This window comes from Ranitomeya imitator, chromosome 5, assembly GCF_032444005.1.
Source record: "Ranitomeya imitator isolate aRanImi1 chromosome 5, aRanImi1.pri, whole genome shotgun sequence".
NCBI lineage: Eukaryota > Metazoa > Chordata > Amphibia > Anura > Dendrobatidae > Ranitomeya > Ranitomeya imitator.
This window is the reverse complement of record NC_091286.1, coordinates 23,641,826-23,669,548: the sequence shown is the minus strand read 5'-3', so window position 1 is coordinate 23,669,548 and position 27,723 is coordinate 23,641,826. Positions and strand designations below refer to the sequence as shown.

General features: G+C 47.8%; 1 protein-coding gene across 1 annotated transcript; it reads right to left on the bottom strand.

The window, feature by feature from the left end:
- Positions 1–42: 42 nt before the first annotated feature.
- CNIH4 (cornichon family member 4) lies at positions 43–27,723 on the bottom strand. Its single transcript, XM_069768423.1, has 5 exons — positions 27,564–27,723; positions 18,301–18,369; positions 16,812–16,924; positions 15,408–15,548; positions 43–775 (listed from the first exon to the last, which is right to left on the bottom strand). The coding sequence occupies exons 1-5, from the start codon at positions 27,630–27,632 to the stop codon at positions 748–750; spliced, it is 420 nt and encodes a 139-aa protein (XP_069624524.1). The 5' UTR covers positions 27,633–27,723; the 3' UTR covers positions 43–747.

Genomic DNA, 27,723 nt, shown 5'->3' with positions numbered 1-27,723 from the left:
CTTCATAAGACAGTGATGACGCGACACACCGAGAGGCAGATCCCACGGACAGGTCAACTTTAATGGAAAGCAAATACGACCCCAATCATAACAGTACAAAATCACCTTAAGAACCCCGAAATCTTCCAAAATTATTCTCTCCAAAGAAATAATAGAGTTTACAAAGTGCAGCATTGTCCTATTGCTTTACCAACTCCATCGTCCACCTACGGCTCTTGCAAAACTACAACTCCCATCATGCCACGTCTTGTAATTTTCTGCAATAACTGGAGAGTCAGAAGTTTGGTCTAAAGTCCTGTAAACATCTCCAGGACCAGAGGGTCATTGTCCAGTGCAACCTCAACCCCTCGAATGCTGGTGCGCCATGAATTCAGTGCTCCAAATAAAAATGGCGAGAAAGAAGGGAAAGTACAAGAAGCCATCACGATTTATATGGTCACGTCTTTCATCTGTCCTAGACCAAGGAAAGCTGCACTGTGATTGGCTACTTCAGGAAACATTTTTTTTTTAATTAACTTTTATACATGAGGCCAATGGACTCGTCACAGATTTCCCCCCCAAAAAAACACAAGAGTTTTCTACTTTGGGGGGAAAAAAAAATTGTAAAAAATACAGCAAAAAAAAAAAAGTTCAAATAAGAAAAAATACTGCACACTTCACCGAGTGCCAACTCTCGTTAACCCTTCTTGTTCTTTCTGGCTCCCCACACGTTTGAAGGTCGGCGGCTGATTTTTGTGTCGATGGATTTCAGTTGTTTATTAGGGCCAAAATCATGCTGAAAAGACAACAACAAAAAAAAAAGATGTAAGTGAAGATTTCAGTCCCAGGCTATACGGCAAAGCCTACAAATGAGCTGTAGTCCTGAGGTCAGTATATGTGTATGTACAGGGTAAGGGTATATAAGCACACGCACGTTTCGCCATATAGCCTGTGACAGAGTCATCATTAGAAAGGCTTTACTGACAGGTGATTGCTCCATTGTACTGATTGAGGCCTAAATGAGGCAGCATAAGGCTATGTGCACACGTTGCGGATTCTGCTGCGGATTTTTCCACAGCGGATTTGGAAAATCCGCAGTGCAAAACCACTGCGGTTTTCACTGCGGATTTTCATGCGGTTTCTTGTGCGGATTCCTCTGCAGGTTTTCAACTGCACTTTCCTATTGGTGCATGTTGAAAACTGCTGCGGAATCCGCACAAAGAAGTGACATGCTCCTTTTTTTCCGCAGCGAATCCGCGCGGATTTTTCCGCATCGTGGGCACAGCGGTTTTTGTTTCCCATAGGTTTACATGGTACTGTAAACTTTGGGAAAACTGCTGCGGATCCGCAGCAAAAACCGCAACGTGTGAACATAGCCTAAGAATACACACATACAGTTGGGAAAATAAGTATTTGATTCACAGCCGATTTTGCAAGTTTTCCCATCTGCAAATTTTATTTTAGGTACACTTCAATTGTGAGAGAATCTAAAAATAAAAAACAGAAAGTCACATTAGAAATTGTACAAATATTTTATGCAATAAAATGCAATTAAAGTATTTGATCACCTACCAACCAGCAAGAATTTTGTCTCTCACAGACCTGTAGTGTTTCTTTAAGAAGCCTCCTACTCTGCACTCATTACCTGTATTAAGTGCACCTGTTTGGACTCATTACCCGTATAAAAGACACCTGTCCACACACAATCACACTCCAACCTCTCCACCATGGCCAAAACCAAAGAGCTGTCTAACAACGACACCAGTGACAAAATTGTAGACCTGCACAAGGCTGGGATGGGCTACAGGACAATAGGCAGGCAGCTTGGTGAGCAGACAAAAACTGTTGGCACAATTATTAGAAAATGGAAGAAACACAAGATGGCTGTCAATCTTTCTTGGTCTGGCGCTTCATTCAAGATCTCACCTCATGGGAGTAAAGAGGATTCTTAAAAAGTTTCGGAATCAGCCTAGAACTACACGTTAGACCCTACCTGGTCAATGACCTGAATAGAGCCGAGACCACTGTCTCAAACATGACTGTTAGTAACACTACGCCGTCATGGATTAAAATCCTGCAGGGCACACAATGTCCCCCTGCACACACCAGCACATGTCCAGGCCGGTTTGAAGTTCGCCAATGACCATCTGGATGATCCAGAGGCGACATGGGAGACGGTCATGTGGTCAGATGAGACCAAGTAGGAATTAGTCCTACCAGTAATTGTATTTCCAAGAGTCCATCGTGACAGCACACCAGAAGGTCCACCTCACGCTCAGTGTTTTACCAATTACCACCCGGATGGATGCTACTTAATATTTGTGTGAGACTTCAATAAATTTAACTGCACACAAGTACAAGGAATTCAGGTAAGGGTGCCGTCATGGTGGATTCCTGGAAATACAATTACCGGTAGGACTAATTACTACTTTTCCAGGTAGTCCCTCATGACAGCACACCAGGAGAAACACCAAATACATGGACTCTAGGGTGGGACCACTGCCTGAAGGACTTTGCTTCCATAGGCCAAGTACTGGCCTGATATGTCCAGCTTGTAGTGTTTACAGCAGGTGTTTATGCTAGACCAGGCTGCGGCCTTACAGATCTGGTCCACTGCGACTCCTGCCCTTTCAGCGAGATTGCTCGCGTTGGATGTGCTTTAATGCCCTCTGATGGAGTGCTCCCTTCTGATTCATATGCCATGGAAATGGTGAATGTGATCCATCTAGCTAAAGTTGCTTTTGAGGTCTTCTTGCCTTCGTTCTTGCGTGAGAACTGAACGAAGAGGTGGGAGTCTTGTCTCCAAGCTTCCATGGCTTTCACGTAACGTATAACCGATTGCTTCATTCACTGGATGTGAGACAATTTCTCTCTTTCGCTCCTTGGGTTCTGGCAAAAGGAAGGTAGAATGATCTCCTGATTTGGGTTTATACTGGATATCACTTTCGGAAAAATAGTTGGGTCAAGATTAAGCACTGTGCAATCCTCTAGAATATGAAGATAGGGATCCCTCACTGACAGGGCCTGGATCTCTCCAACTTTCTTTTCTGAAGTGACTACTATCCGGAAAGTGGTCTTCATGGAAAGCAATTTGAAGTTGACATCTTCCTGGGTTTTAAGGTACGGTAGATCTACATAGAGAATTTAGCATCAAGTTTAGATCCCACGGGTGTACTGACTTTCTAACTGTGGGCCTTAGTCTGCTGGTCACTTTAGAGAACCTAGCAACCCAGGGATGGTTTGCCAGCAGGTAGTCCAAGAAGGGGCACAGAGCTGAGATCTGGACTCTTGGCGTACTAGGTCTTAACCACTTTCCAAATCCCAGCTGAAGAAATGCTAGGATCTTGGGAATGTCTGGGTGGGAGGAGTCCAAAATGGATTCTCCAACATAAGAGCAAAACTTGTTCCAAATTTTAGAATAAGTAGCATAAGTTACCGGTTTTCTACTTGCCTGCATCAATGTGACCATCCGATCAGACAGACCCTGTGACATTAAGACTTGTCTCTCAAGATCCAGGCTGTTAGGTGCAGTAGATGTATATCCTGACGTAGAAGGGGACCCGGAGACAGAAGGTTGTTTCTCTCTGAAAGGGGAAGTGGGGATCCTCTAGAGCCATGTAACCGTGAAAACCAACTGCAGAAAGGGTCGACCAGTATTACTGGAGCCCAATCTTCCTGGATTTTCCTCAGGGCTATTGGAATTAATGGAAAAGAATGCAAATCGTAGATCTTGGTCCCATTTCTGAGACTTCCGCATTGTCCTCTGTATTCAGTGAGAAGAAATTTTCCACGTTTGGATTTTTCCGGGTTGCAAACAGGTCTTCCCAAGGGACACCAAAACGCTTGGCCAGTTGTTAGAACACTTGTATTTAAAAAAAAATAAAAATAAAAAAAATTCAACATTCGGAGGACCATATAGTCTTTTCTTGCCGAGGAATTCTACAATCTTGTTCTGAGAGCCTTTCGGCTGGACTGCTGAAATAGAAAGCACAGTATTTTCCGCCCACTGAAAGATCTGCAAGGCTAGATCCCGCAGAAGCTGACCTCCCTGAGGACGGACAAAGGAGACAACTGCAACATTGTCCGATAGGATTTTTACATGTTGACCTTCAACATGGTCCTGGCGCTTCTGATACGTCTCTCATACCGCTCTTAGCTCTTCGTAGTTGGATAATCTTAAGCAAATTTCTGAAGACCATGTCCATTTGACGGTATTGATCTTCTATTTCAGCTCCCCAACCTAGCTGACTTGCATCGGTAGCATTTCGGGACGCAAGGGGAAAGAATCCTTTTCTGGAGTTTTGGTAGTGAAGTCTCTAATAATCTTCCTGTCTAGTCCAGATGCTTGTCTGTTCCATGCCGTTAGAATTGCTTCCTGCAAACCTCTCGGGTGGGCTTGGCACCATTGCACACTTGGGATGCAGGATGTAATCAATCCCAAAATCCTCACTGCGCATCTTATGGATACTTGCTCTACTCCTTGGAAGGATCGAACTCTTGTTTTTGACTTCCTCTTCTATTTTTAATCGCGGGCAGAAAGGATGTTCTGAGATGGGCGTCTAGGAGAACTACCAGGAAAACCTTTAGCTTGTCTGGGTTTAAACTGGATTTCTCCAAAATTGATTATCCTCGCTCTAATAAATCTAGACTGGTTAGAGTTGATAATTAAGATGATGCACAAGAGTTTGCCACCAAGAGAAGATCGTCCAAGTATGGGACGATAATTATCCCATTCTTCCTCAAAAAAGCAACCACCTCAGTCATTAGTTTTGTAAATATCCGAGGGGCCGAGGATAGACTGAACAGAAGGCAACAGAACTGAAAGTGGCGGATTAACTCACAATGCTCTAAAGCAGATCGCAGAAATCGTTAACAGGCGTGATGGATGGCCACATAAGAATATGCATCCTTTAGATCTAAGGTGCACACTCTCCATTTTTAACTTTCTGTACCTGACCCACTGTTTTAGGGGCTTTAGATTTATAATGGTACAATACTTTCCTGCGGATTTTTTTTTTTTTTTTTTATGGAGAAGAGACTGGAATAGTGTACCTGGACGATTTCCGAATAGGGTACTGAACGATTTCCGAATAGGGTACTGAAATGACTGCTCCAGTCGATATATGTCCCCCTAAGAGTCTTTTTAGGGAGGTTGGAGATTGGGGGGGATGGTTAGACAAAAACTTTTCTGGAGTGGGCTGAATAAATTCTATCCTGTAGCCTTCCCCTACAGTATGTAGAGTCCACCAATAGAGGGGGGTTGGCAGGCCATCTGAGAAAGAATCGAAGACTGCCCCCCTACAATCCTGGCCTCAGGGCCTTCCTGGTGGGCCTGAACTAAACTGGGTGCCTCTACCCTTACCTCCCTTGAGGTAGCTCCACTTTCTCGTTTTACCTTTCCCTTTGAATTCTTGTCTTTCGGACAGACGGGTCATTCGAAAAGAATGATATCTCTTCAGCCTCTTCCTCTGGAAAACCTTTTTTATTGTCAGAAGCCCTATCAAGCATCTCATCTAACACAATGACTATCCCCCGACCAGATTTTTAACCCGATGGCCCTCCAAGCTAAGTTAGAAAGTATGTTTCTTCTGGCTGCAAACCTTGAACTCTGTTGCCTTTTTTGACATGGGAAGGGACTCAAGTACAACCTCTCTGGGAGCATTGGATTTTAATGGAGACTTTAATTAGCCAATCCATAAGCACATGGACCTGGTTACGGAGGTGAAGGCTATGTTGGTTTTGATGGTGGCGGATGAGGCCTCCCAGGCTCTTCTTAGCAACCCCTTTGCTTTTCTATCCATGGTATCCCGGGGACATGAAGAGCCTTCAAAGGGGATTGAGGTCTTCCTTGCCACTCTAGCAATAGTAATGTCAATTTATGGGTTCTCTTCCCAAACCTTGATTTCCTCTGGATCAAAGGAGAGACAGGATCTGAAGTCTCTGGGAATGACAAATATTTTCTGCATCTTCTCATACCTCCATGATCATGGCCCTGATCTGTTTGTTGACTGGGAACACTGTTCCTCTGAGTTCTCAGCCCACCAAACATCTCGTCCTGTATTGAGTGAGCCACCAGAGTCTCCAAAACTTTCATGGCATTCTGTACTGCAAGTAATAAATCATCAGTGTTCTCAAATGAGAAATACTTTTTTAGCTCCTATTAGGCATAACCTCTTCACCTTCCAGAACCAGGTCAGAATAGGAAGAACCCTCTTCCTCTTCTGATGATTCCTCCATTTCCCCATCTAGCTCGCTTATGATGGGATAAGCCCTGAACGTTTGAGGGGGAACAAGACTGGAGACCGTTCTTTGTACTTCCTCCCAGATCATGGATCTTATGTTGGCCATAAATGAGGTTTGTTCCTCTTTTTGGATTTACATGATGGACTCCGCACATAGCTGTTTGTGCCTCTGGTAGTTTAGTATTACAAGTCGCACATCTTCTGGCTTTTCTTCAATGTTTTCCCTTCAAACAGGAAGTGCTTTAGCAGAGGGCCCTGGGTGCCTCTAAACCGGATATACAGTCCACCCTGAAACGCATGCTGTGCATCCCACCGGATGTGCGTCCAGGGGAAAATTTGCAGCGTTATGCCAAGAGCCATCTACAGAGGGAAGCGGTGAAAGCCAGAAGCCACTTCACGCTCTACTGCCCTGGCTGAGGGCCCCCTACCCAGTGAGGTATCAGCCTGGAGCCTCTTCACAGACAGAAGGGAAGAGATGGATCCCCTCGAATTTCCTGAGCTCCCCAGGTAAATCCTTCAGGCTGATGCTCTTTCTCTCCTGCGTCTGTCCTGCTAGTGATCGGAAAAACACTGAGGGTGGGGGCTTTTAACCTTCAGTGTGTTTCGTGTCCCTAGAGGGTGAGAAGGACTACCTCCTTGTGTGCGGTCGTGATGGACCTCCTGGAAATAAAACTTTTTGGTATCGACCCCACTCACCATTTTTGGAGGAAGAAGGATGAGTACAACCGCAAAAACAGGATTTTTGGTTGCTTACCGTAAAATCTGTTTCTCAGAGCCTTCATTGGGGGACACAGGAACCATGGGTGTATGCTGCTGCCACTAGGAGGCTGACACTATGCAAATAAAAAAGTTAGCGCCTCCTCTGCAGTGTACACCCCACCGACAGGAAGTAGGATATTCAGTTAGTGAGAAAGCAGTAGGAGAAGCAACATGTAAAAGAGAAAGAATAATATAATAATAATAAACTTTATATAGCGCCAACAAATTCCACGGCGCTCCATAGATTAACAGTGTCAAACACTCAGTGTTCAAAGAACTCAAACGTATACAGTAAACAGAGCTGTTCAACTTGGGAGGGAGCTGTGTCCCCCAATGGAGGCTCCGAGAAACAGATTTTACGGTAAGCAACCAAAAATCCTGTTTTCTCTATCGCCTTTCATTGGGGGACACAGGAACCATGGGACGTCCCAAAGCAGTCCCTGGGGTGGGAAAAACAGACTTCCATCAGGTCCGAGGACTCACCACTGCTGCCTGCAGGATCTTCTGCCAGGCTGGCGTCCGCCGTAGTTCGGCGAAACGTGTGGATGGAAGACCAGGTTGCCGCTTTGCAAAGCCGTCGGCAAAAGCCCCGCACTCTTGTTCTTGACCCGGTAAGCTTCCAAAGTTGCCATTTTGATAGAGCGAGCAATAGTCGCCTTGGAAACCGGCAGGCCTCTACGCACGCCATCAGGGATGGCGAAAAGAGAATCCATCTTTCGGAAAGCGGCTGTGCTAGCCAGGGAGATCCTCACTGCCCTGACGAGGCCCAGCCTGTTCAACGATCACTCCAGAGGATGAGTCGGAGCTGGACAAAGGAAAGGCAGAACGATGTCCTGGTTGAGGTGGAAAGATGAAAACCACCTCAAGAAAGGAAGGAAGGCGGAGGCCTGGGACCACCTTGTCCTGGTGGAAAATCAAGAAAGGAGGTCGGCAAGAAATGGCCGCCAACTCGAAAACACGGCGGATCGAAGAGATGCACCTTAGAAAGGCCGCCTTCCGAGATAGAACTGACAGGGAAAACTCCCTGAGAGGCTCAAAGGGGGAACCCCTAAGAACAACCAGCACAACCTTTGAATCCCATGAATCCACAGAGGCCCTGTACGGAGGGACAGTGTGGGCTACTCCTTGAAGGAAGGTCGTAACCTGTGGCTGAGAAGATAACGCCTTCTTAAAAGGGAAGAAGAGCGCAGGAACCTGGCCCTATAGGGAACTGAGAGCGAAGCCCGAATCCAGTCCTGCCTGAAGGAAAACCAAATGGAAGGCAGGGAAAAAGGACATAGGAGAAAAGCGGTTGGACTCGCATCAACGAAAGTATGCCCTCCAGGTAGGATAGTAAATCCTGCAAGAAGACGAAGGCTTCCCAGCCTGGATTATAGAGTGGCTCATCTGGGCCGAAAGGCCGGACGCTCTTAGGCAACGTTCACACTAGCGTTGTGCTAGTGTGCGTCGGGCGACGCTGCGGCGACGCACGCGTCATGCGCCCCTATGTTTAACATGGGGGACGGATGCGTTTTTGCTTGTTGCGTTTTGCGATGCGTGCGTCTTTTTTGCCGCAAGCGTCGGACCAAGAAAACGCAACAAGTTGCATTTTTCTTGCGTCCGATTTTCGGCAAAAAACGACGCACGCGTCGCAAAACGCAGCGTTTTTGCGTGCGTTGCGTCGCCGACGCAGCGGCGCACAACGCTAGTCTGAACGTAGCCTTAGAACTGTGGAGTCCACAGCCACACCGTTAAACTGAGCGACCGATAATTCGGGTGGCAGATCGGACCCTGAGACAGCATATCGGGTCCGTCTGGAAGGCACCAGGGGTGTCCGCGAGAAGATTGACGATGTCTGCAGACCAAGACCTCCTGGGCCAATCCAGGACGATCAGAATGACCGGCACCCATCCCGCCTTGAACTAACTTTTTCGACAGCTTGGAAAGCAAGGGAAGGCGTGGGAACCGATAGGGGAGCACGAACTGCGACCAAGGAATGGCCAGAGTGACAACACCACTGTGGGAGGATCACGGGACCCTGGGCCGACCCGAGGGACCTTCCTGTTCAATCGGGACGCCATGAGGTCCACCTCTGGAGTCCCCCATCGAAGGGCAATCCGATAGGAAACCTCCTGAAGTACCCTTCCCCTGCCGCGAGGCCCTCGCGGCCGAGGAAGTCGGCGGCCTAAAAGTCCATGCCGGGGACATGCACTGCGGAGCTCACCAGGACCGTTGCCTCTGTCCAAAGGAGGATCCTGGAATCTCGGCCGAGGCCAGGGAACGCCGAGTCCACCCCTGGTGGTAGACATATGCCACTGCTGTGTCATTGTCTGTCTGGATTCAAATTGGCAGGCTGCTGAGAATCCTTACCCAGTGAAGGAAAGACAGAAAGATGATCCGGAACTCGAGGACATTGATCGGCCAAGAGGACTCCTGCGCCGACCAACAACCCTGAAAGAACAGGAAACAAAGCCCCGCGCCTCCGCCGAGCGGGCTGGCGTCCGTCGTCACCACCTGCCAGGGAACTGGAAGGAAGGCTGTGAAGGATCTACTCTGGGATAAGAGAAGTGACCTCGGCCACCAGTCGAGGAACCGTTTGACCCGGGAGAAAGCCGGATCGGACGATGCAGGGAAAAGACAGACCTGTCCCCTGTTATAGAATAGCCTGCCGAAGAAATCTTGAATGAAACGGGCGAAGGGAAAATTGCTTCCGATGTTGCAACCAACCTCCTTAGGGCCTTCAAGGCCCATCGGAAAGGAGGGGAGCCAAAAACCCTGGAGCAAGCGAACTTCCTGACAAAGGAGGGATATCCTGTCTTCGGGAAGGAAGACTCTGGTACGACAAGTATCGAAGAACATGCCCGGAGATACGAGGTGCTGAACAAGATGGAACTTCCTGTTGACGAGCCACCCGCAACGGCTAGAATGTCGGGAAAGATGGATAGACTTTCGGGAGCCTGAAACCGAAATTCCTGAGCCTCCATGGAAGCGATTACTGAATGAGGGAATATCATCCTGAAGTGTCTCCGACGAAACTTCCTGATCAGCAGATTGAGATCCGGACTGGGACGATCCTTGTCGTCCTCTGTCAGTACAAAAAGATTCAAAGAGAAGCCTGTGAACCGTTGAACCGTTCCAGTTCTGGGACGGGAACGATTACCCCGGATTTAAGGAGGGAAACAATGGCAGTAAAGAAACCCGGGACTAGAGCGGGGTCTCTTGGAGGTTGGGATTTGAAGAAAACGATCCCAGGACCGTGAAATGAAGATTTTGTATCTAGAGGGAACAAGTGCCCTGGCCCATGCGTCCTCTACTGAGGAGACCCAGACGTCCCTGAGGAACAGGAGATGGTTGCCCAGCCTGAGAAACGGGCTGGGGTCTAGTCGTGAGTCATGCCTAGGTGGAACTTCCAGTCCTGGACCTGGATAATCCGCCTTAGGAGTAGCGGGCACGCCAGGACAGAGTGAGACGAAGAATACCTTCTTCTCTTAACGTGCCTGTGGCCTCTGCTGTTGCGAAGAGGAATCTGATGCCGCGAAACTACGAAAAAGGTCGAAAAGACCTAAGTAGCCGCCTAAGGGGAAGTGGGCGAGGTCTGGAGAAGGGGACTGGTGCCGCCAGTGGCATCCTTAATAATTTGGTCCAGCTTGGAACCGAAAGGACGTGAACCTTGAAAAGACAGGCTCGTAAGGGACTTTTTTGATGACTCTTGAGCCAAACAGTGCGACGGCTGGCAACAACATCACTGGGCGCCTGTGCGGCAGAAGACGCGACGTCCAGGGAACAAATTATTCCCCTGCGTGAGTAATCTGGGTGGCAAGTTCCGCCAGCCGGCCTGATGGAGCTCCAGCTTGAATGCCCCAACGGAGTTGTTTAGCCCCTCAGATACAGACTTTGAAACCCAAGTGGAAGCCAAAGTCGGGCATTGGGATGATGCGGCAGTTTCGAAAGCCGACTTCACGAAGGATTCCATGATCCAATCGATGGAATCTTTCAGAGCCGCCCCACCGGACAGCATAAGGACTGTGTTGGTGGCAAGTCTAGCAGCCGACGGATCCACAGGGGGAGAGGTCGTTCTCTAACGCCTCTCAATCCGGTTGGCAATGAGATCCGGAGGAAAGAGATTATGAGACTCCAAGACGCTTGTCTCTTTGAGAACGTCTGGTCGAATTCGCTCTTTCTCTGGCCAGAAGCTCCTCGAATTCAGGATGAGGAGCCAATACCTTGGGAGGTAGTTTAGACCGTCTAAACGAAACAGCCTGATCTGCGGGTTTCGTAGAGGAATCTTTGATGCCACAGGTCTGATTGGTCGCTCCAATGAGGCTTTGAACCATATCCCTCATGTTAGCGATTTGGTTCGAATCCGGCCCCAAATTATCCTCCGAAGGCGCATCAGAGAAAACCTCGCCTGACTCCGGGGGGAAAGGCCAGGGGGAAGTCAACCACAGAGAAGGACCGTGGGGCGAAGTGGACCGAGAAGAGAACTCAGACCAGCGTTCCTGTCTGGATCTTTCGCGGCCTGTATTAGAAGTCTCGGACGGAGCTTCTTGCGACCCGTTGGCTACTACGGAAGTCTGCAGGGGCAACCGATCTAGCACGGACACAAGGGTCTGGGACACCCATGTGAGATCCGCTACTGATAGAGACAGAGAGGAAGGGGACTTTGCTCTGAGGCGGAGTGGCAGGGGGGGCGGGGGGGTTGGTCCTGGGCGGTGAGCATAATGTGGGTTGCTGCAGGCCTGCCTGAGAAAAGGTAGGAGGCCGGAAGCGAACTCCCGTAAAAATAGACCGAACGGGTCCGAGGAAAAATTCAGAAGGGAAGAGTATCAGTCTGCGGTGCAGAGCTACTCACGGCAGACGCTGCGGTGGGCATAAGGCGAACACGCAAGGTGTTAGACTAAGGCAGAAGAGGGAGGACAAAAGCGACTTCCTTTAAGATTAGACATGGCGATGAAGAAGCCAGAAGGTTAGTACTCACGACAGGTGATGGATGGAAAGCTGCACCTCATGATGTGGGTGGTCCTTAACGCAGGGGTGCAGGCAGACAGAGCAGACTTCTGGGACACTCTTCTGTCCAGGGCCGGCTGCAATGCTGAGCCGCAAGGGATGAGGACGCCAGGCTATGCGCTTTGAGGAGCCAGCGCAAAGCGGTCCTGGTGCCGAAAAACCACTTCAGGGGTGCAGGAGAAAGTGGGCGGGGCTAACCGCCAGGATGGCGCTGGTGGGCGGAGCTCACCGACTTGAACCAGTCGGGCGGGAGAAAAGCCCGCATGATGTAAGGAGGAAGTGGCGGAGTCGCGGCCGGAAGTAGGCCCCGGGAGAAGCCGGGGCCTAAATTAGAGGTCGGCGTCCACCGGTGCAAGACCGCGGCGCCAGAGCTGTGCGCCGCGGGTAGGAAGCGGCGGGGCAGCCTGGGACAAAGGCATCGCGGCCGCAGAGAGCGGCCAGAGAAGCGCGGCTGCTGGGGCCCGAAGCGGCGCGGCGGCCTGCAAAAGCTGCCGCGCTGGCACAGATGGCAGGGGAGCCACCGCGCTGGCACAGATGGCGCTAAGGGCGGCCGGAATCGTATGGTCGCAGGGGCCAGATCAGGAGGCAGAACGGCCGCAGCTATGGAAGCGGCGCGGCAGACAGAAAAGCACGGCCGCCGCGCGGTAAAGGGATCTCGGCCCGTGCGCGCGGATAAAAAGGCCCCTGCAACTGCGTGCAGCTGCCCGTGCAACAGGCGACGACCAGTGGGATCCCCCCCTTAGAAGATCTGTATGGGGTGAGATGGAATGGGGAAAATACCTTAAATATCCCACGTCGTTACTAACCTGAAGAGGAATGAGACGTCCAGGGAGCTGATGGACGTCCTCGTCTCCGCATCCAACAGGCTCTGGTGGGCGAGTGGGTGGGGGACGGAGCCAGGACCGGACTTCTAAGCACGCTTGTGTGCTAGGATCTTGGTCCTGGTGAGGGATCTATGAGGATACGGGGTGGCAGTACACGCCGTACTCATAGTCCGCACTGTGGGACTACAGGTGTGACTGTTCACCCTGTATCCCTCCGGAAAAACCTGAAAAGAAACGACGCACATTGAGGTAGATAAGGGTCTAATGAAAGACCCGTGTCCACCTCCTACTGACACTAAGCTAAACTGAATATCCTACTTCCTGTCGGTAGGGTGTACACTGCAGAGGAGGAGCTAACTTTTTTATTTGCATAGTGTCAGCCTCCTAGTGGCAGCAGCATACACCCCATGGTTCCTGTGTCCCCCAATGAAAGGCGATAGAGAAAACACCATCCCAACCGTAAAGCATGGTGGGGGAAACATCATACTTTGGGGGTGGTTTTTATGTAAAGGGGAGAGAATGACTGCACCCTATTGAAGGCAAGATGGATGGAGTCATGTATCGCGAGATTTGGGCCAACAACCTCCTTCCCTCAGTAAGAGCATTGAAAGATGGGTCATGGCTGGGTCTTCCAGCATGACAATGACCCGAAACTACAGCTAGGGCAACTAAGCAGTGGCTCCGTAAGAAGCATTTCAAGGTTCTGGAGTGACCTAGCCAGTGTTCAGACCCAAATCCAGTAGAAAATCTTTGGAGGGAGCTGAAACTCAATGTTAAGCGACAGCCCTAAAACCTGAAAGATCTGGAGAAGATCTGTATGGAGGAGTGGGCCAAAATCCCCGCTGCAGTGTGTGCAAACCTGGTCAAAAACTACAGGAAAAACATCTGACCTCTATAATTGCAAACAAAGGTTTCTGTGCCAAATATTAAAACAGTTTTTCTATTGTATAAAATACTTATTTCATGCAATAAATTGCAAATTAATTAGGTAAAAATCATACAATGTGATTGTCTGCACTGGTGAAATGTACCTACGATAAAAATTACAGACCTCTCCATTTTTTGTAGGTGGGAAAACTTGCAAAGTCAGCAGTGTATCAAATACTTATTTTCTCCACTGTATAAGTGTATGCTGCGCCCATGTAACTTCATAGTCCCTGACGGTGGAGGGAGGCTGCACGCCATTCATTTTTAGACATTTTAGCCCAGATTTATGAATTGGGCGCGTGGGGCTGGGGGTTTCGAGATTCCAATTTTTTTTTAAGTCACTTTCCTTTTTGTCTTGTGGCATTACTTGCCGTCTTCAAATTCATCAAAATGGGCCATGCGATTCATGAATTTGGTGCCAAGTCAAAAATAGACTTCTCATCTTGCACGGTTTGGCAATCTTTTGTAAAAATCGTACAGATTGCTCCCAAATTTTATTGCGCTAAAAAAATTGTTTATTGCGAAATGAGTTGTACTTTTGAACAACGTTATTGATTTTACCATGAAGGGTACTGAAAAATAGGACCATTTTTTCCCCCAAAAAAAGTGCAATTCCACAATTGTTTTTTTGAGGTTTTTTATTATTTTTTTTTATTCACCAGGTTCACTATATGGTAAACGCGACCAGGCAGTACGATTCCCCAGGTCAGTACAAGTATGGAGATACCAATCATATATAGATTCTTTTTTTTATTTAAGTGGTGAAACAAAATCACAACATTTTTGCTTGCGTTGCCATTTTCAGGGACCTGCGTCGTCTCCATTTTTTGGGGTCTGGGGATCGGTGAGGGTTTATTTTTTGCACCTTGATTCGATGTTTTTAATGATCCCATTTTGGGGTAGATACAATGTCTTGACCACCTTATTGTGTTTTATTGCAATGTTGCAGAAGCCAAAATAACGTAATTCTGGCGGTTTGATTTTTTTTTTCTTTCTCGTTACGCCATTTACTGGCTGGATTAATTTACTTTATATTTTGATAGATCGGAAGTTTCTGAACACAGCGATACCAAATATGAGTTTTTTTGGGGATTTTATTTTCAATGGGGCAAAAGGGAAGTGATTTGAACTGGTTTTATTTATTCACATTTTTTTAAAGCTTTTTTTCCTCACTTTTTACTGCATGTAATAGTCCCCTTAGGGGACTTGAAGCTGTGATTTGTCCAATTGCCTGCGCTATACATGGCAGGGCTTCAGCTCTGCTATGTATAGCGAAAATCATGACCTGCTATGAACACCGGCCGCGGGCTGGCGTCCACAGGAGCGTCATAATGACAGGCACGGAGGTCTTCTGAGACCCCCAGCTGTAAATGATAACCTATCGGCGCCCTATGATCACATAACAGGGACACTAATGGTCGGCCGGAGTGACGCGCTAATGGCCAGCGCGTGTTGACAGCGGGATTTAACTGGTCAACAGCTTGCGGGTGGATCTTCCGATCCACCTGCAGCTGTTAAAGGCACATGATGGATAACTAAACCAGTCATGTGCGGGGAAATTTGTGGGTCAGCTTCGCAGCCCGCATCAAATTCAGGGACATGACATGACGCAAATATACGTCGTGAAGAGGTGTGGGCCTACATCTACTTTACCCTGTAAAATCTGGATACAGGAGCTCAGACCACTGACCTGTACAGGTAAATGAAGAAGCACAGTAGATGGAATCCTAGTTTGATCATGGCCTCTTTCATGTGAGACTTTAGTTGTCCTCGGTTGTGAATTTCTGTTGGATCAAAGACTCCCAAATTTCCACTTGGCACCATGATGAACCTGCATGAAAAAAAAACGGAAAAAAAAAAAAAAGATGGTGTTACAAGTATTATTTTTAAAAGAAACAATGTATTGAAAATATATTAATACAATTTTGTATCAACAATTCGGACACACAGCTCCAAATATCCTGCTCGGACGGAGTGACATTATAAATGCCTGCTGCCACCACTAGGGGGAGCTCACTGATGACTGATCACCCAATGCCCCGAGCTCCTCCTAGAATATTATCAGCAATGTCAACCTTGTGCTCGCAGACGATTTGGAGCTTTGTGTCTGAAAAACTAAAATGTAAAAGGATAAATAATGAGAATAGTAAAAGGTATTCACACGACTCGCTATATTCTGCTGGTCTCATGCACGTCCCATATGCAAAAATTAAAGGGGCCGGCCAGTAAGGATGGACGAGGACGTGCAGACAGGTATCCGTTACTCGGTTTTGTTTTTTTAACTATAGCAAGAGGAAAGTTCCTGAAATGGCTGCATCGTCCAGTAAACAATGCATAAAACAGTAAACTTTGCAATACAACTTATCAGAGAAATCTGCCTTTTTCTGCACTTCTGAGGGATCAGATTACAGCTGCCTACTGAAATCTATGGAAAGAGCAAGGGGGTGAGGAGACGAGAGAGCGAGGTAGAATAGACTGATTCTGCATTGTAGTCAGCACTTTATATCACAACAATACAGGATTCACAGCTAAACTGCTCAGTACTGCTATATAATGCCATCCATGCTGCTACTTGCTAGTACGTTTTTTTATCTCATCACATTGCTGGATTCACAGCTGCACTGCTCAGTACTGCTATGTAATGCCATCCATGCTGCTACTTTCTAGTATGTTTTTATCTCATCACATTGCTGGATTCACAGCTGCACTGCTGTTGATACCTTGTCATAGTTTTATTTCATCCTGTGCGGATTCACAGCTACACAGGACAGTACCCCTGAATACTGTCCTCCCTGCTGCATCTTTTGAACATGTGGTACATAGAGAAAGAAGAGCAGGAATCCATCATGTCTGTGTATGCAGTGTATGGGAGACATTATAGCAGGTAGTCACCACCCACCATCTCAGAGACAACTGAATAGTCGAGATGGAGTCTGCAAGGGGGAAAACTGGTGAACAGAGGCCAGCTTGTTCTGAAAGGTTACCTGTAATACCAGTATGCTTTAAATGCGGCTCCTAATAAAATGGGGTTTATACTCCAGTCAATAGAACATATCCCTCTATCACCAGTCTACCCAGAGCGGGGCGTACTCACCGGTAGATGTTCCACACTGCCACAGGTAAATTTAAGAGGAAGATGAACCAGTGCAAGGACACGAGCATTAATACAGACACCAGGGTATGACCGACGAGCTCCGGGACCACCCACTGCCGGGAGACAAGTGCTTGGGGTCAATATGGACAATACACAGCAATAAGACATTATTCTCCAGACTCTCCTCTCCCTCCAGCTGCTGCATATTATTATTATTATTTATTGTTATAGCGCCATTTATTCCATGGCGCTTTACATGTGAGGAGGGGTATACATAAAAACAAGTACAATAATCTTAAACAATACAAGTCATAACTGGTACAGGAGGAGAGAGGACCCTGCCCGCGAAGGGCTCACAATCTACAAGGGATGGGTGAGGATACAGTAGGTGAGGATAGAGCTGGTCGTGCAGCGGTTTGGTCGATCGGTGGTTACTGCAGGTTGTAGGCTTGTCGGAAGAGGTGGGTCTTCAGGTTCTTTTTGAAGGAGCTTATTCAGAGCTGTAGTACAACAGCCACAGATTGCGACCAATGTCATATGCAACAACCGACCCGCTGCTTCTCCAAGTATTAATTACACTGACAAAGACATTTTCTTCTTGAACAATTTGAAGTCATAACATTTTCCACTAGAATATAGATTAATTTAACATCATTTTAAAAGATATCTGCTTGCTGTCATTCATATGTAAACTTCACTGTGTACATACGAGTGATCCTGAGTTACGTCTTGTATTATACTCCAGAGCTGCGCTCACTATTCTGCTGGTGCAATCACTGTGTACATACATTACATTACTGATCCTGAGTTACATCCTGTATTATACCCCAGAGCTGCACTCACTATTCTGCTGGTGCAGTCACTGTGTACATACATTACTGATCCTGAGTTACATCCTGTATTATACTCCAGAGCTGCACTCACTATTCTGCTGGTGCAGTCACTGTGTACATACATCACATTACTGATCCTGAGTTACCCCCTGTATTATACCCCAGAGCTGCACTCACTATTCTGCTGGTGCAGTCACTGTGTACATACATTACATTACTGATCCTGAGTTACCTCCTGTATTATACTCCAGAGCTGCACTCACTATTCTGCTGGTGCAGTCACTGTGTACATACATTACTGATCCTGAGTTACATCCTGTATTATACCCCAGAGCTGCACTCACTATTCTGCTGGTGCAGTCACTGTGTACATACATTACTGATCCTGAGTTACATCCTGTATTATACTGCAGAGCTGCACTCACTATTCTGCTGGTGCAGTCACTGTGTGCATACATTACTGATCCTGTGTTAATAGTAAGTGCAGCTCTGAACAATAACACAGGGTAAATGTATGTAGAAAGCAAACTAGTTTCTGTAAACTGTCTATAACCTGGGGCTCAGCGGTGAGAGTCACGTACCAGATCTCACCCTGATAATAAACATGGGACACACATGGCAATCAGACAATGAAGTAGTAATAAATAACCACCCACCTTATTCAGCTTGGAGCAGCAGGAGCGGGCATTGATGTAGTCACATTCTAAGTCTGAGAGGGTAATTATCTGGGATCCAGCGATAAGGAAAATATTATGTGGCCGATATGTGCAAAGTACAGACAGAGGATTGTGCAAGATGCAGCGGTGACAGGACGGCGATGCTGCACCAACATGTGCACTAGCGGATAAAGGAAACCATCAGCAATTTGTAAGTGACATATCGCGACGGATGACCTCACGTTTCGTCCGTCGTGCACTGCAGCATGACGGCCGTCACAAGACGGAAATGTGAAAGAAGCCTAACAAGTCACAACATTCATCTCTAGGAACTCGATGTGAATATTTTTCTGCCCAATGATGACAGAAGTATTCTAGGAGTGATGTCATCATTGGGCAGAAAAATATTCACATCGATTTTTCTGGCTAACGCGGTACCACAATACAATTTGTTATTGTACATCATCTCTAGGAACTGGAACCACGGCCACATCACTAATGTAGAAAGCTGCTCCCCCCCAAGTGTCATAGTGTATGGGATATATACACTGCTCAAAAAAATAAAGGGAACACAAACAACAGAATATATATAACTCCAAGTAAACCAAACTTCTGTGAAATCAAACTGTCCACTTAGGAAGCAACACTGATTGACAATCAATTTCTCATGCTGTTGTGCAAATGGAATAGACAACAGATGGAAATTATTGGCAATTATCAAGACACCCTCAATAAAGGAGTGGGGACCGCAGACCACATCTCAGTACCAATGCTTTCTGGCTGATGTTTTGCTCACTTTTGAATGTTGGTTGTGCTTTCACACTCGTGGTAGCATGAGACGGACTCTACAACCCACACAAGTGGCTCAGGTAGTGCAGCTCATCCAGGATGGCACATCAATGCGAGCTGTGGCAAGAAGGTTTGCTGTGTGACAGCATAGTGTCCAGAGGTTGGAGGCGCTACCAGGAGACAGGCCAGTACACTAGGAGACATGGAGGGGGCCGTAGGAGGGCAACAACCCAGCAGCAGGACCGCTACCTCAGCCTTTGCGCAAGGAGGAACACTGCCAAAGCCTTGCAAAAGGACCTCCAGCAGGCCACAAATGTGCATGTCTGCACAAATGGTTAGAAACCGACTCCATGAACATGGGCTGAGGGCCCGACGTCCACAGATGGGGGTTGTACTCACAGCCCAACACCGTGCAGGGCGATTGGCATTTGCCACAGAACACCAGGATTGGCAAATTCGCCACTGGCGCCCTGTGCTCTTCACAGATGAAAGCAGGTTCACACTGAGCACATGTGACATACGTGACAGAGTCTGGAGACGCCGTGGAGAGCGATCTGCTGCCTGCAACATCCTTCAGCATGGCCGGTTTGGTATTGGGTCAGTAATGGTGTGGGGTGGCATTTCTTTGGAGGGCCGCACAGCCCTCTATGTGCTCACCAGAGGTAGCCTGACTGCCATTAGGTACCGAGACGAGATCCTCAGACCCCTTGTGAGACCATATGCTGGTGCCGTTGGCCCTGGGTTTCTCCTAATCCAGGACAATGCCAGACCTCATGTGGCTGGAGTATGTCAGCAGTTCCTGCAAGATGAAGGCATTGAAGCTATGGACTTGCCCGCCCGTTCCACAGACCTGAATCCGATTGAACACATCTGGGACATCATGTCTCGCTCCATCCACCAACGTCACATTGCACCACAGACTGTCCAGGAGTTGTCAGATGCTTTAGTCCAGGTCTGGGAGGAGATCCCTCAGGAGACCATCCACCGCCTCATCAGGAGCATGCCCAGGTGTTGTAGGGAGGTCATACAGGCACATGGAGGCCACACACACTACTGAGCATCATTTCCTTCTCATGAGGCATTTCCACTGAAGTTGGATAAGCCTGTAATTTGATTTTCCACTTTGATATTGAGCATCATTCCAACTCCAGACCTCGGTGGGATATTAGTTGTGATTTACATTGATAATTGTTATGTTTTATTGTTCTGAACACATTCCACTATGCAATGAATAAAGATTTACAACTGGAATATTTCATTCAATGATATCTAGGATGTGGGATTTTAGTGTTCCCTTTATTTTTTTGAGCAGTGTAATGACTTATATGTCTGCGGTACTATATACAGGATGTGTCCCATGTGGTGCAGTATATAGAGGACGTGTCCAGTGTGGTGCAGTATATAGAGGACGTGTCCAGTGTGGTGCAGTATATAGAGGACGTGTCCAGTGTGGTGCAGTATATAGAGGACGTGTCCCGTGTGGTGCAGTATATAGAGGACGTGTCCCGTGTGGTGCAGTATATAGAGGACGTGTCCAGTGTGGTGCAGTATATAGAGGACGTGTCCAGTGTGGTGCAGTATATAGAGGACGTGTCCAGTGTGGTGCAGTATATAGAGGACGTGTCCCGTGTGGTGCAGTATATAGAGGACGTGTCCCGTGTGGTGCAGTATATAGAGGACGTGTCCCGTGTGGTGCAGTATATAGAGGACGTGTCCAGTGTGGTGCAGTATATAGAGGACGTGTCCAGTGTGGTGCAGTATATAGAGGACGTGTCCAGTGTGGTGCAGTATATAGAGGACGTGTCCAGTGTGGTGCAGTATATAGAGGACGTGTCCAGTGTGGTGCAGTATATAGAGGACGTGTCCCGTGTGGTGCAGTATATAGAGGATGTGTCCAGTGTGGTGTAGTATATAGAGGATGTGTCCAGTGTGGTGTAGTATATAGAGGATGTGTCCTGTGTGGTGTAGTATATAGAGGATGTGTCCCGTGTGGTGTAGTATATAGAGGATGTGTCCCGTGTGGTGCAGTATATAGAGGATGTGTCCCGTTATGATATATGTAAAGCTGGTTATATATGTAATACATACAATGTATTGGGTAACAATTATTGAATTCCATTTTACCTTCAGCCCTCACCGTGCAGTATATAACCTCCGGCCCCCCTCCCCGTGCAGTATATAACCTCCGGCCCCGCTCACCGTGCAGTATATAACCTCCGGCCCTCCTCACCGTGCAGTATATAACCTCCGGCCCTCCTCACCGTGCAGTATATAACCTCCGGCCCTCCTCACCGTGCAGTATATAACCTCCGGCCCTCCTCACCGTGCAGTATATAACCTCCGGCCCTCCTCACCGTGCAGTATATAACCTCCGGCCCTCCTCACCGTGCAGTATATAACCTCCGGCCCTCCTCACCGTGCAGTATATAACCTCCGGCCCTCCTCACCGTGCAGTATATAACCTCCGGCCCTCCTCACCGTGCAGTATATAACCTCCGGCCCTCCTCACCGTGCAGTATATAACCTCCGGCCCTCCTCACCGTGCAGTATATAACCTCCGGCCCTCCTCACCGTGCAGTATATAACCTCCGGCCCTCCTCACCGTGCAGTATATAACCTCCGGCCCTCCTCACCGTGCAGTATATAACCTCCGGCCCTCCTCACCGTGCAGTATATAACCTCCGGCCCCCCTCACCGTGCAGTGTATATCCTCCGGCCCCCCGCCATGTCGTCTGCCTATACGCCCATGTGACAGAGGCCGGAGCTCCTGATACCAGCACGGTCCTGTAATAGGAGCCACTGAGGTAACAAGTCCGTCCATGACATTTCTTCCCCAATCACTGGTGAGTGACATTATTAGTGGAAGGAAGCGCAGCAGCTCAACCAGAAAGTGGAGACCTCGTAATGTTACAGAGCGGGGGGCCGAGTGCTGAGGAGCAGAGGGCAGAAAAGTCACAGTATATAGAGGACGTGTCCCGTGTGGTGTAGTATATAGAGGATGTGTCCCGTGTGGTGCAGTATATAGAGGATGTGTCCCGTGTGGTGCAGTATATAGAGGATGTGTCCCGTGTGGTGCAGTATATAGAGGATGTGTCCCGTGTGGTGTAGTATATAGAGGATGTGTCCCGTGTGGTGTAGTATATAGAGGATGTGTCCCGTGTGGTGTAGTATATAGAGGATGTGTCCCTTGTGGTGTAGTATATAGAGGATGTGTCCCGTGTGGTGCAGTATATAGAGGATGTGTCCCGTGTGGTGTAGTATATAGAGGATGTGTCCAGTGTGGTGTAGTATATAGAGGATGTGTCCCGTGTGGTGTAGTATATAGAGGATGTGTCCAGTGTGGTGTAGTATATAGAGGACGTGTCCAGTGTGGTGTAGTATATAGAGGATGTGTCCCGTGTGGTGTAGTATATAGAGGATGTGTCCCGTGTGGTGTAGTATATAGAGGATGTGTCCAGTGTGGTGCAGTATATAGAGGATGTGTCCAGTGTGGTGTAGTATATAGAGGATGTGTCCCGTGTGGTGTAGTATATAGAGGACGTGTCCCGTGTGGTGTAGTATATAGAGGATGTGTCCAGTGTGGTGCAGTATATAGAGGATGTGTCCAGTGTGGTGTAGTATATAGAGGATGTGTCCCGTGTGGTGTAGTATATAGAGGATGTGTCCCGTGTGGTGCAGTATATAGAGGATGTGTCCCGTGTGGTGCAGTATATAGAGGATGTGTCCCGTTATGATATATGTAAAGCTGGTTATATATGTAACATAGTAACATAGTTAGTAAGGCCGAAAAAAGACATTTGTCCATCCAGTTCAGCCTATATTCCATCATAATAAATCCCCAGATCTACGTCCTTCTACAGAACCTAATTGTATGATACAATATTGTTCTGCTCCAGGAAGACATCCAGGCCTCTCTTGAACCCCTCGACTGAGTTCGCCATCACCACCGCCTCAGGCGAGCAATTCCAGATTCTCACTGCCCTAACAGTAAAGAATCCTCTTCTATGTTGGTGGAAAAACCTTCTCTCCTCCAGACGCAAAGAATGCCCCCTTGTGCCCGTCACCTTCCTTGGTATAAACAGATCCTCAGCGAGATATTTGTATTGTCCCCTTATATACTTATACATGGTTATTAGATCGCCCCTCAGTCGTCTTTTTTCTAGACTAAATAATCCTAATTTCGCTAATCTATCTGGGTATTGTAGTTCTCCCATCCCCTTTATTAATTGTGTTGCCCTCCTTTGTACTCTCTCTAGTTCCATTATATCCTTCCTGAGCACCGGTGACCAAAACTGGACACAGTACTCCATGTGCGGTCTAACTAGGGATTTGTACAGAGGCAGTATAATGCTCTCATCATGTGTATCCAGACCTCTTTTAATGCACCCCATGATCCTGTTTGCCTTGGCAGCTGCTGCCTGGCACTGGCTGCTCCAGGTAAGTTTATCATTAACTAGGATCCCCAAGTCCTTCTCCCTGTCAGATTTACCCAGTGGTTTCCCATTCAGTGTGTAATGGTGATATTGATTCCTTCTTCCCATGTGTATAACCTTACATTTATCATTGTTAAACCTCATCTGCCACCTTTCAGCCCAAGTTTCCAACTTATCCAGATCCATCTGTAGCAGAATACTATCTTCTCTTGTATTAACTGCTTTACATAGTTTTGTATCATCTGCAAATATCGATATTTTACTGTGTAAACCTTCTACCAGATCATTAATGAATATGTTGAAGAGAACAGGTCCCAATACTGACCCCTGCGGTACCCCACTGGTCACAGCGACCCAGTTAGAGACTATACCATTTATAACCACCCTCTGCTTTCTATCACTTAGCCAGTTACTAACCCATTTACACACATTTTCCCCCAGACCAAGCATTCTCATTTTGTGTACCAACCTCTTGTGCGGCACGGTATCAAACGCTTTGGAAAAATCGAGATATACCACGTCCAATGACTCACCGTGGTCCAGCCTATAGCTTACCTCTTCATAAAAACTGATTAGATTGGTTTGACAGGAGCGATTTCTCATAAACCCATGCTGATATGGAGTTAAAGAGTTATTCTCATTGAGATAATCCAGAATAACATCCCTCAGAAACCCTTCAAATATTTTACCAACAATAGAGGTTAGACTTACTGGCCTATAATTTCCAGGTTCACTTTTAGAGCCCTTTTTGAATATTGGCACCACATTTGCTATGCGCCAGTCCTGCGGAACAGACCCTGTCGCTATAGAGTCCCTAAAAATAAGAAATAATGGTTTATCTATTACATTACTTAGTTCTCTTAGTACTCGTGGGTGTATGCCATCCGGACCCGGAGATTTATCTATTTTAATCTTATTTAGCCGGTTTCGCACCTCTTCTTGGGTTAGATTGGTGACCCTTAATATAGGGTTTTCATTGTTTCTTGGGATTTCACCTAGCATTTCATTTTCCACCGTGAATACCGTGGAGAAGAAGGTGTTTAATATGTTAGCTTTTTCCTCGTCATTTACAACCATTCTTTCCTCACTATTTTTTAAGGGGCCTACATTTTCAGTTTTTATTCTTTTACTATTGATATAGTTGAAGAACAGTTTGGGATTAGTTTTACTCTCCTTAGCAATGTGCTTCTCTGTTTCCTTTTTGGCAGCTTTAATTAGTTTTTTAGATAAAGTATTTTTCTCCCTATAGTTTTTTAGAGCTTCAATGGTGCCATCCTGCTTTAGTAGTGCAAATGCTTTCTTTTTACTGTTAATTGCCTGTCTTACTTCTTTGTTTAGCCACATTGGGTTTTTCCTATTTCTAGTCCTTTTATTCCCACAAGGTATAAACCGCTTACACTGCCTATTTAGGATGTTCTTAAACATTTCCCATTTATTATCTGTATTCTTATTTCTGAGGATATTGTCCCAGTCTACCAGATTAAGGGCATCTCTAAGCTGGTCAAACTTTGCCTTCCTAAAGTTCAGTGTTTTTGTGACTCCCTGACAAGTCCCCCTAGTGAAAGACAGGTGAAACTGCACAATATTGTGGTCGCTATTTCCTAGATGCCCAACCACCTGCAGATTTGTTATTCTGTCAGGTCTATTAGATAGTATTAGGTCTAAAAGTGCTGCTCCTCTGGTTGGATTCTGCACCAATTGTGAAAGATAATTTTTCTTGGTTATTAGCAGAAACCTGTTGCCTTTATGGGTTTCACAGGTTTCTGTTTCCCAGTTAATATCCGGGTAGTTAAAGTCCCCCATAACCAGGACCTCATTATGGGTTGCAGCTTCATCTATCTGCTTTAGAAGTAGACTTTCCATGGTTTCTGTTATATTTGGGGGTTTGTAACAGACCCCAATGAGAATTTTGTTACCATTTTTCCCTCCATGAATTTCGACCCATATGGACTCGACATCCTCATTTCCTTCGCTAATATCCTCCCTTAAAGTGGACTTTAGACAAGACTTTACATAGAGACAAACCCCTCCTCCTCTCCGATTTTTACGATCCTTTCTAAACAGACTGTAACCCTGTAAGTTAACTGCCCAGTCATAGCTTTCATCTAACCATGTCTCGGTTATTCCCACTATGTCAAAGTTACCTGTAGATATTTCTGCTTCTAGTTCTTCCATCTTGTTTGTCAGGCTTCTGGCGTTTGCGAGCATGCAGTTTAGAGTTTAATACATACAATGTATTGGGTAACAATTATTGAATTCCATTTTACCTTCAGCCCTCACCATGCAGTATATAACCTCCGGCCCCCCTCACCGTGCAGTATATAACCTCCGGCCCTCCTCACCGTGCAGTATATAACCTCCGGCCCTCCTCACCGTGCAGTATATAACCTCCGGCCCTCCTCACCGTGCAGTATATAACCTCCGGCCCTCCTCACCGTGCAGTATATAACCTCCGGCCCTCCTCACCGTGCAGTATATAACCTCCGGCCCTCCTCACCGTGCAGTATATAACCTCCGGCCCTCCTCACCGTGCAGTATATAACCTCCGGCCCTCCTCACCGTGCAGTATATAACCTCCGGCCCTCCTCACCGTGCAGTATATAACCTCCGGCCCTCCTCACCGTGCAGTATATAACCTCCGGCCCCCCCTCCTCGTGCAGTATATAACTTCCGGCCCCCCTCCCCGTGCAGTATATAACCTCCGGCCCCCCTCACCGTGCAGTATATAACCTCCGGCCCCCCTCACCGTGCAGTATATAACCTCCGGCCCCCCTCACCGTGCAGTATATAACCTCCGGCCCCCCTCACCGTGCAGTATATAACCTCCGGCCCCCCTCACCGTGCAGTATATAACCTCCGGCCCTCCTCACCGTGCAGTATATAACCTCCGGCCCTCCTCACCGTGCAGTATATAACCTCCGGCCCCCTCACCGTGCAGTATATAACCTCCGGCCCCCCTCACCGTGCAGTATATAACCTCCGGCCCCCCGCCATGTCGTCTGCCTATACGCCCATGTGACAGAGAGGCCGGAGCTCCTGATACCAGCACGGTCCTGTAATAGGAGCCACTGAGGTAACAAGTCCGTCCATGACATTTCTTCCCCAATCACTGGTGAGTGACATTATTAGTGGAAGGAAGCGCAGCAGCTCAACCAGAAAGTGGAGACCTCGTAATGTTACAGAGCGGGGGGCCGAGTGCTGAGGAGCAGAGGGCAGAAAAGTCACCACCGCTCTGCTGACCCCATAACTGCCGAGTCCAGACCTCCTCTGGTGTAACATCAGCACAAACACTGCGCCCTCGCCGGGAGCTTCATGGCCGAGCAGCTGCATGCAGCCGTACATCACCAAGCACAATGCCGAGCGTCGGATGGAGCGGTGTAAAGCCGCCACCACTGGACTCTGGAGGAGACGTGATCTGTGCAGTGACGGATCGCACTTCTCTGATGGAGGAGTCTGGGTTTGGTGATTCCAGGAGGACGTTACCCCCTGACTGCATTGTGCCCCCTGTACAGATGGTGGAGGAGGATCGTATCAGGGGGAGGCCTCGGACCCTCAGCTCCACTGATGGGAAATATTAATCTTCAGCACAAGACATTGAGGACAATTGTATCTGCAGCTTTGTGGGAACAGTTTGGGGTTCGCCCTTCTCTGTTCCCCTGACTGTGCCCAGGAGACGAGGACGGGGGGGTCGCTGCACGTCGTTCCCCCAGGAGATCAGCGCCTCTGGGACTGTCAGGCGGCCCCAGCACAGAGTACATGTCTGCAGAGATCTCCTGCACTGAGGGTTCGGTACAATGTATCAGACAGTTCCAGTGTGTCCCATTAGCCAAGAAAACCCCTTTAACCTGCAGTCAAATGGATCTGGACAACCCCTTAAAGGCCGTCAGACACATGATACAAACCATAAAGTGAAGAATGACGACCCCCATCATCGCCTCCCTGCGTGTAACCCCCGCACTGCCAGCAGTCCCCATGCCCACCTCTTAGAATAACATGGCGGCGCCCCCGGAGTCCTGAGGGGAAGACACGGACAAAGGATACAAAGTAGACGGCCAGGAAGATGAGGGCGCAGCAATCAATGAGGGAGAAGATGAAGAGCGCGGCCTCCATCCTGCCGCCGCCAACACTCTCCGTCCGCACAAACCACCAATCCGCCGCGCCCTCATGTGTGCACGTGACCCAGGGAGCCGCGGGGCATCCT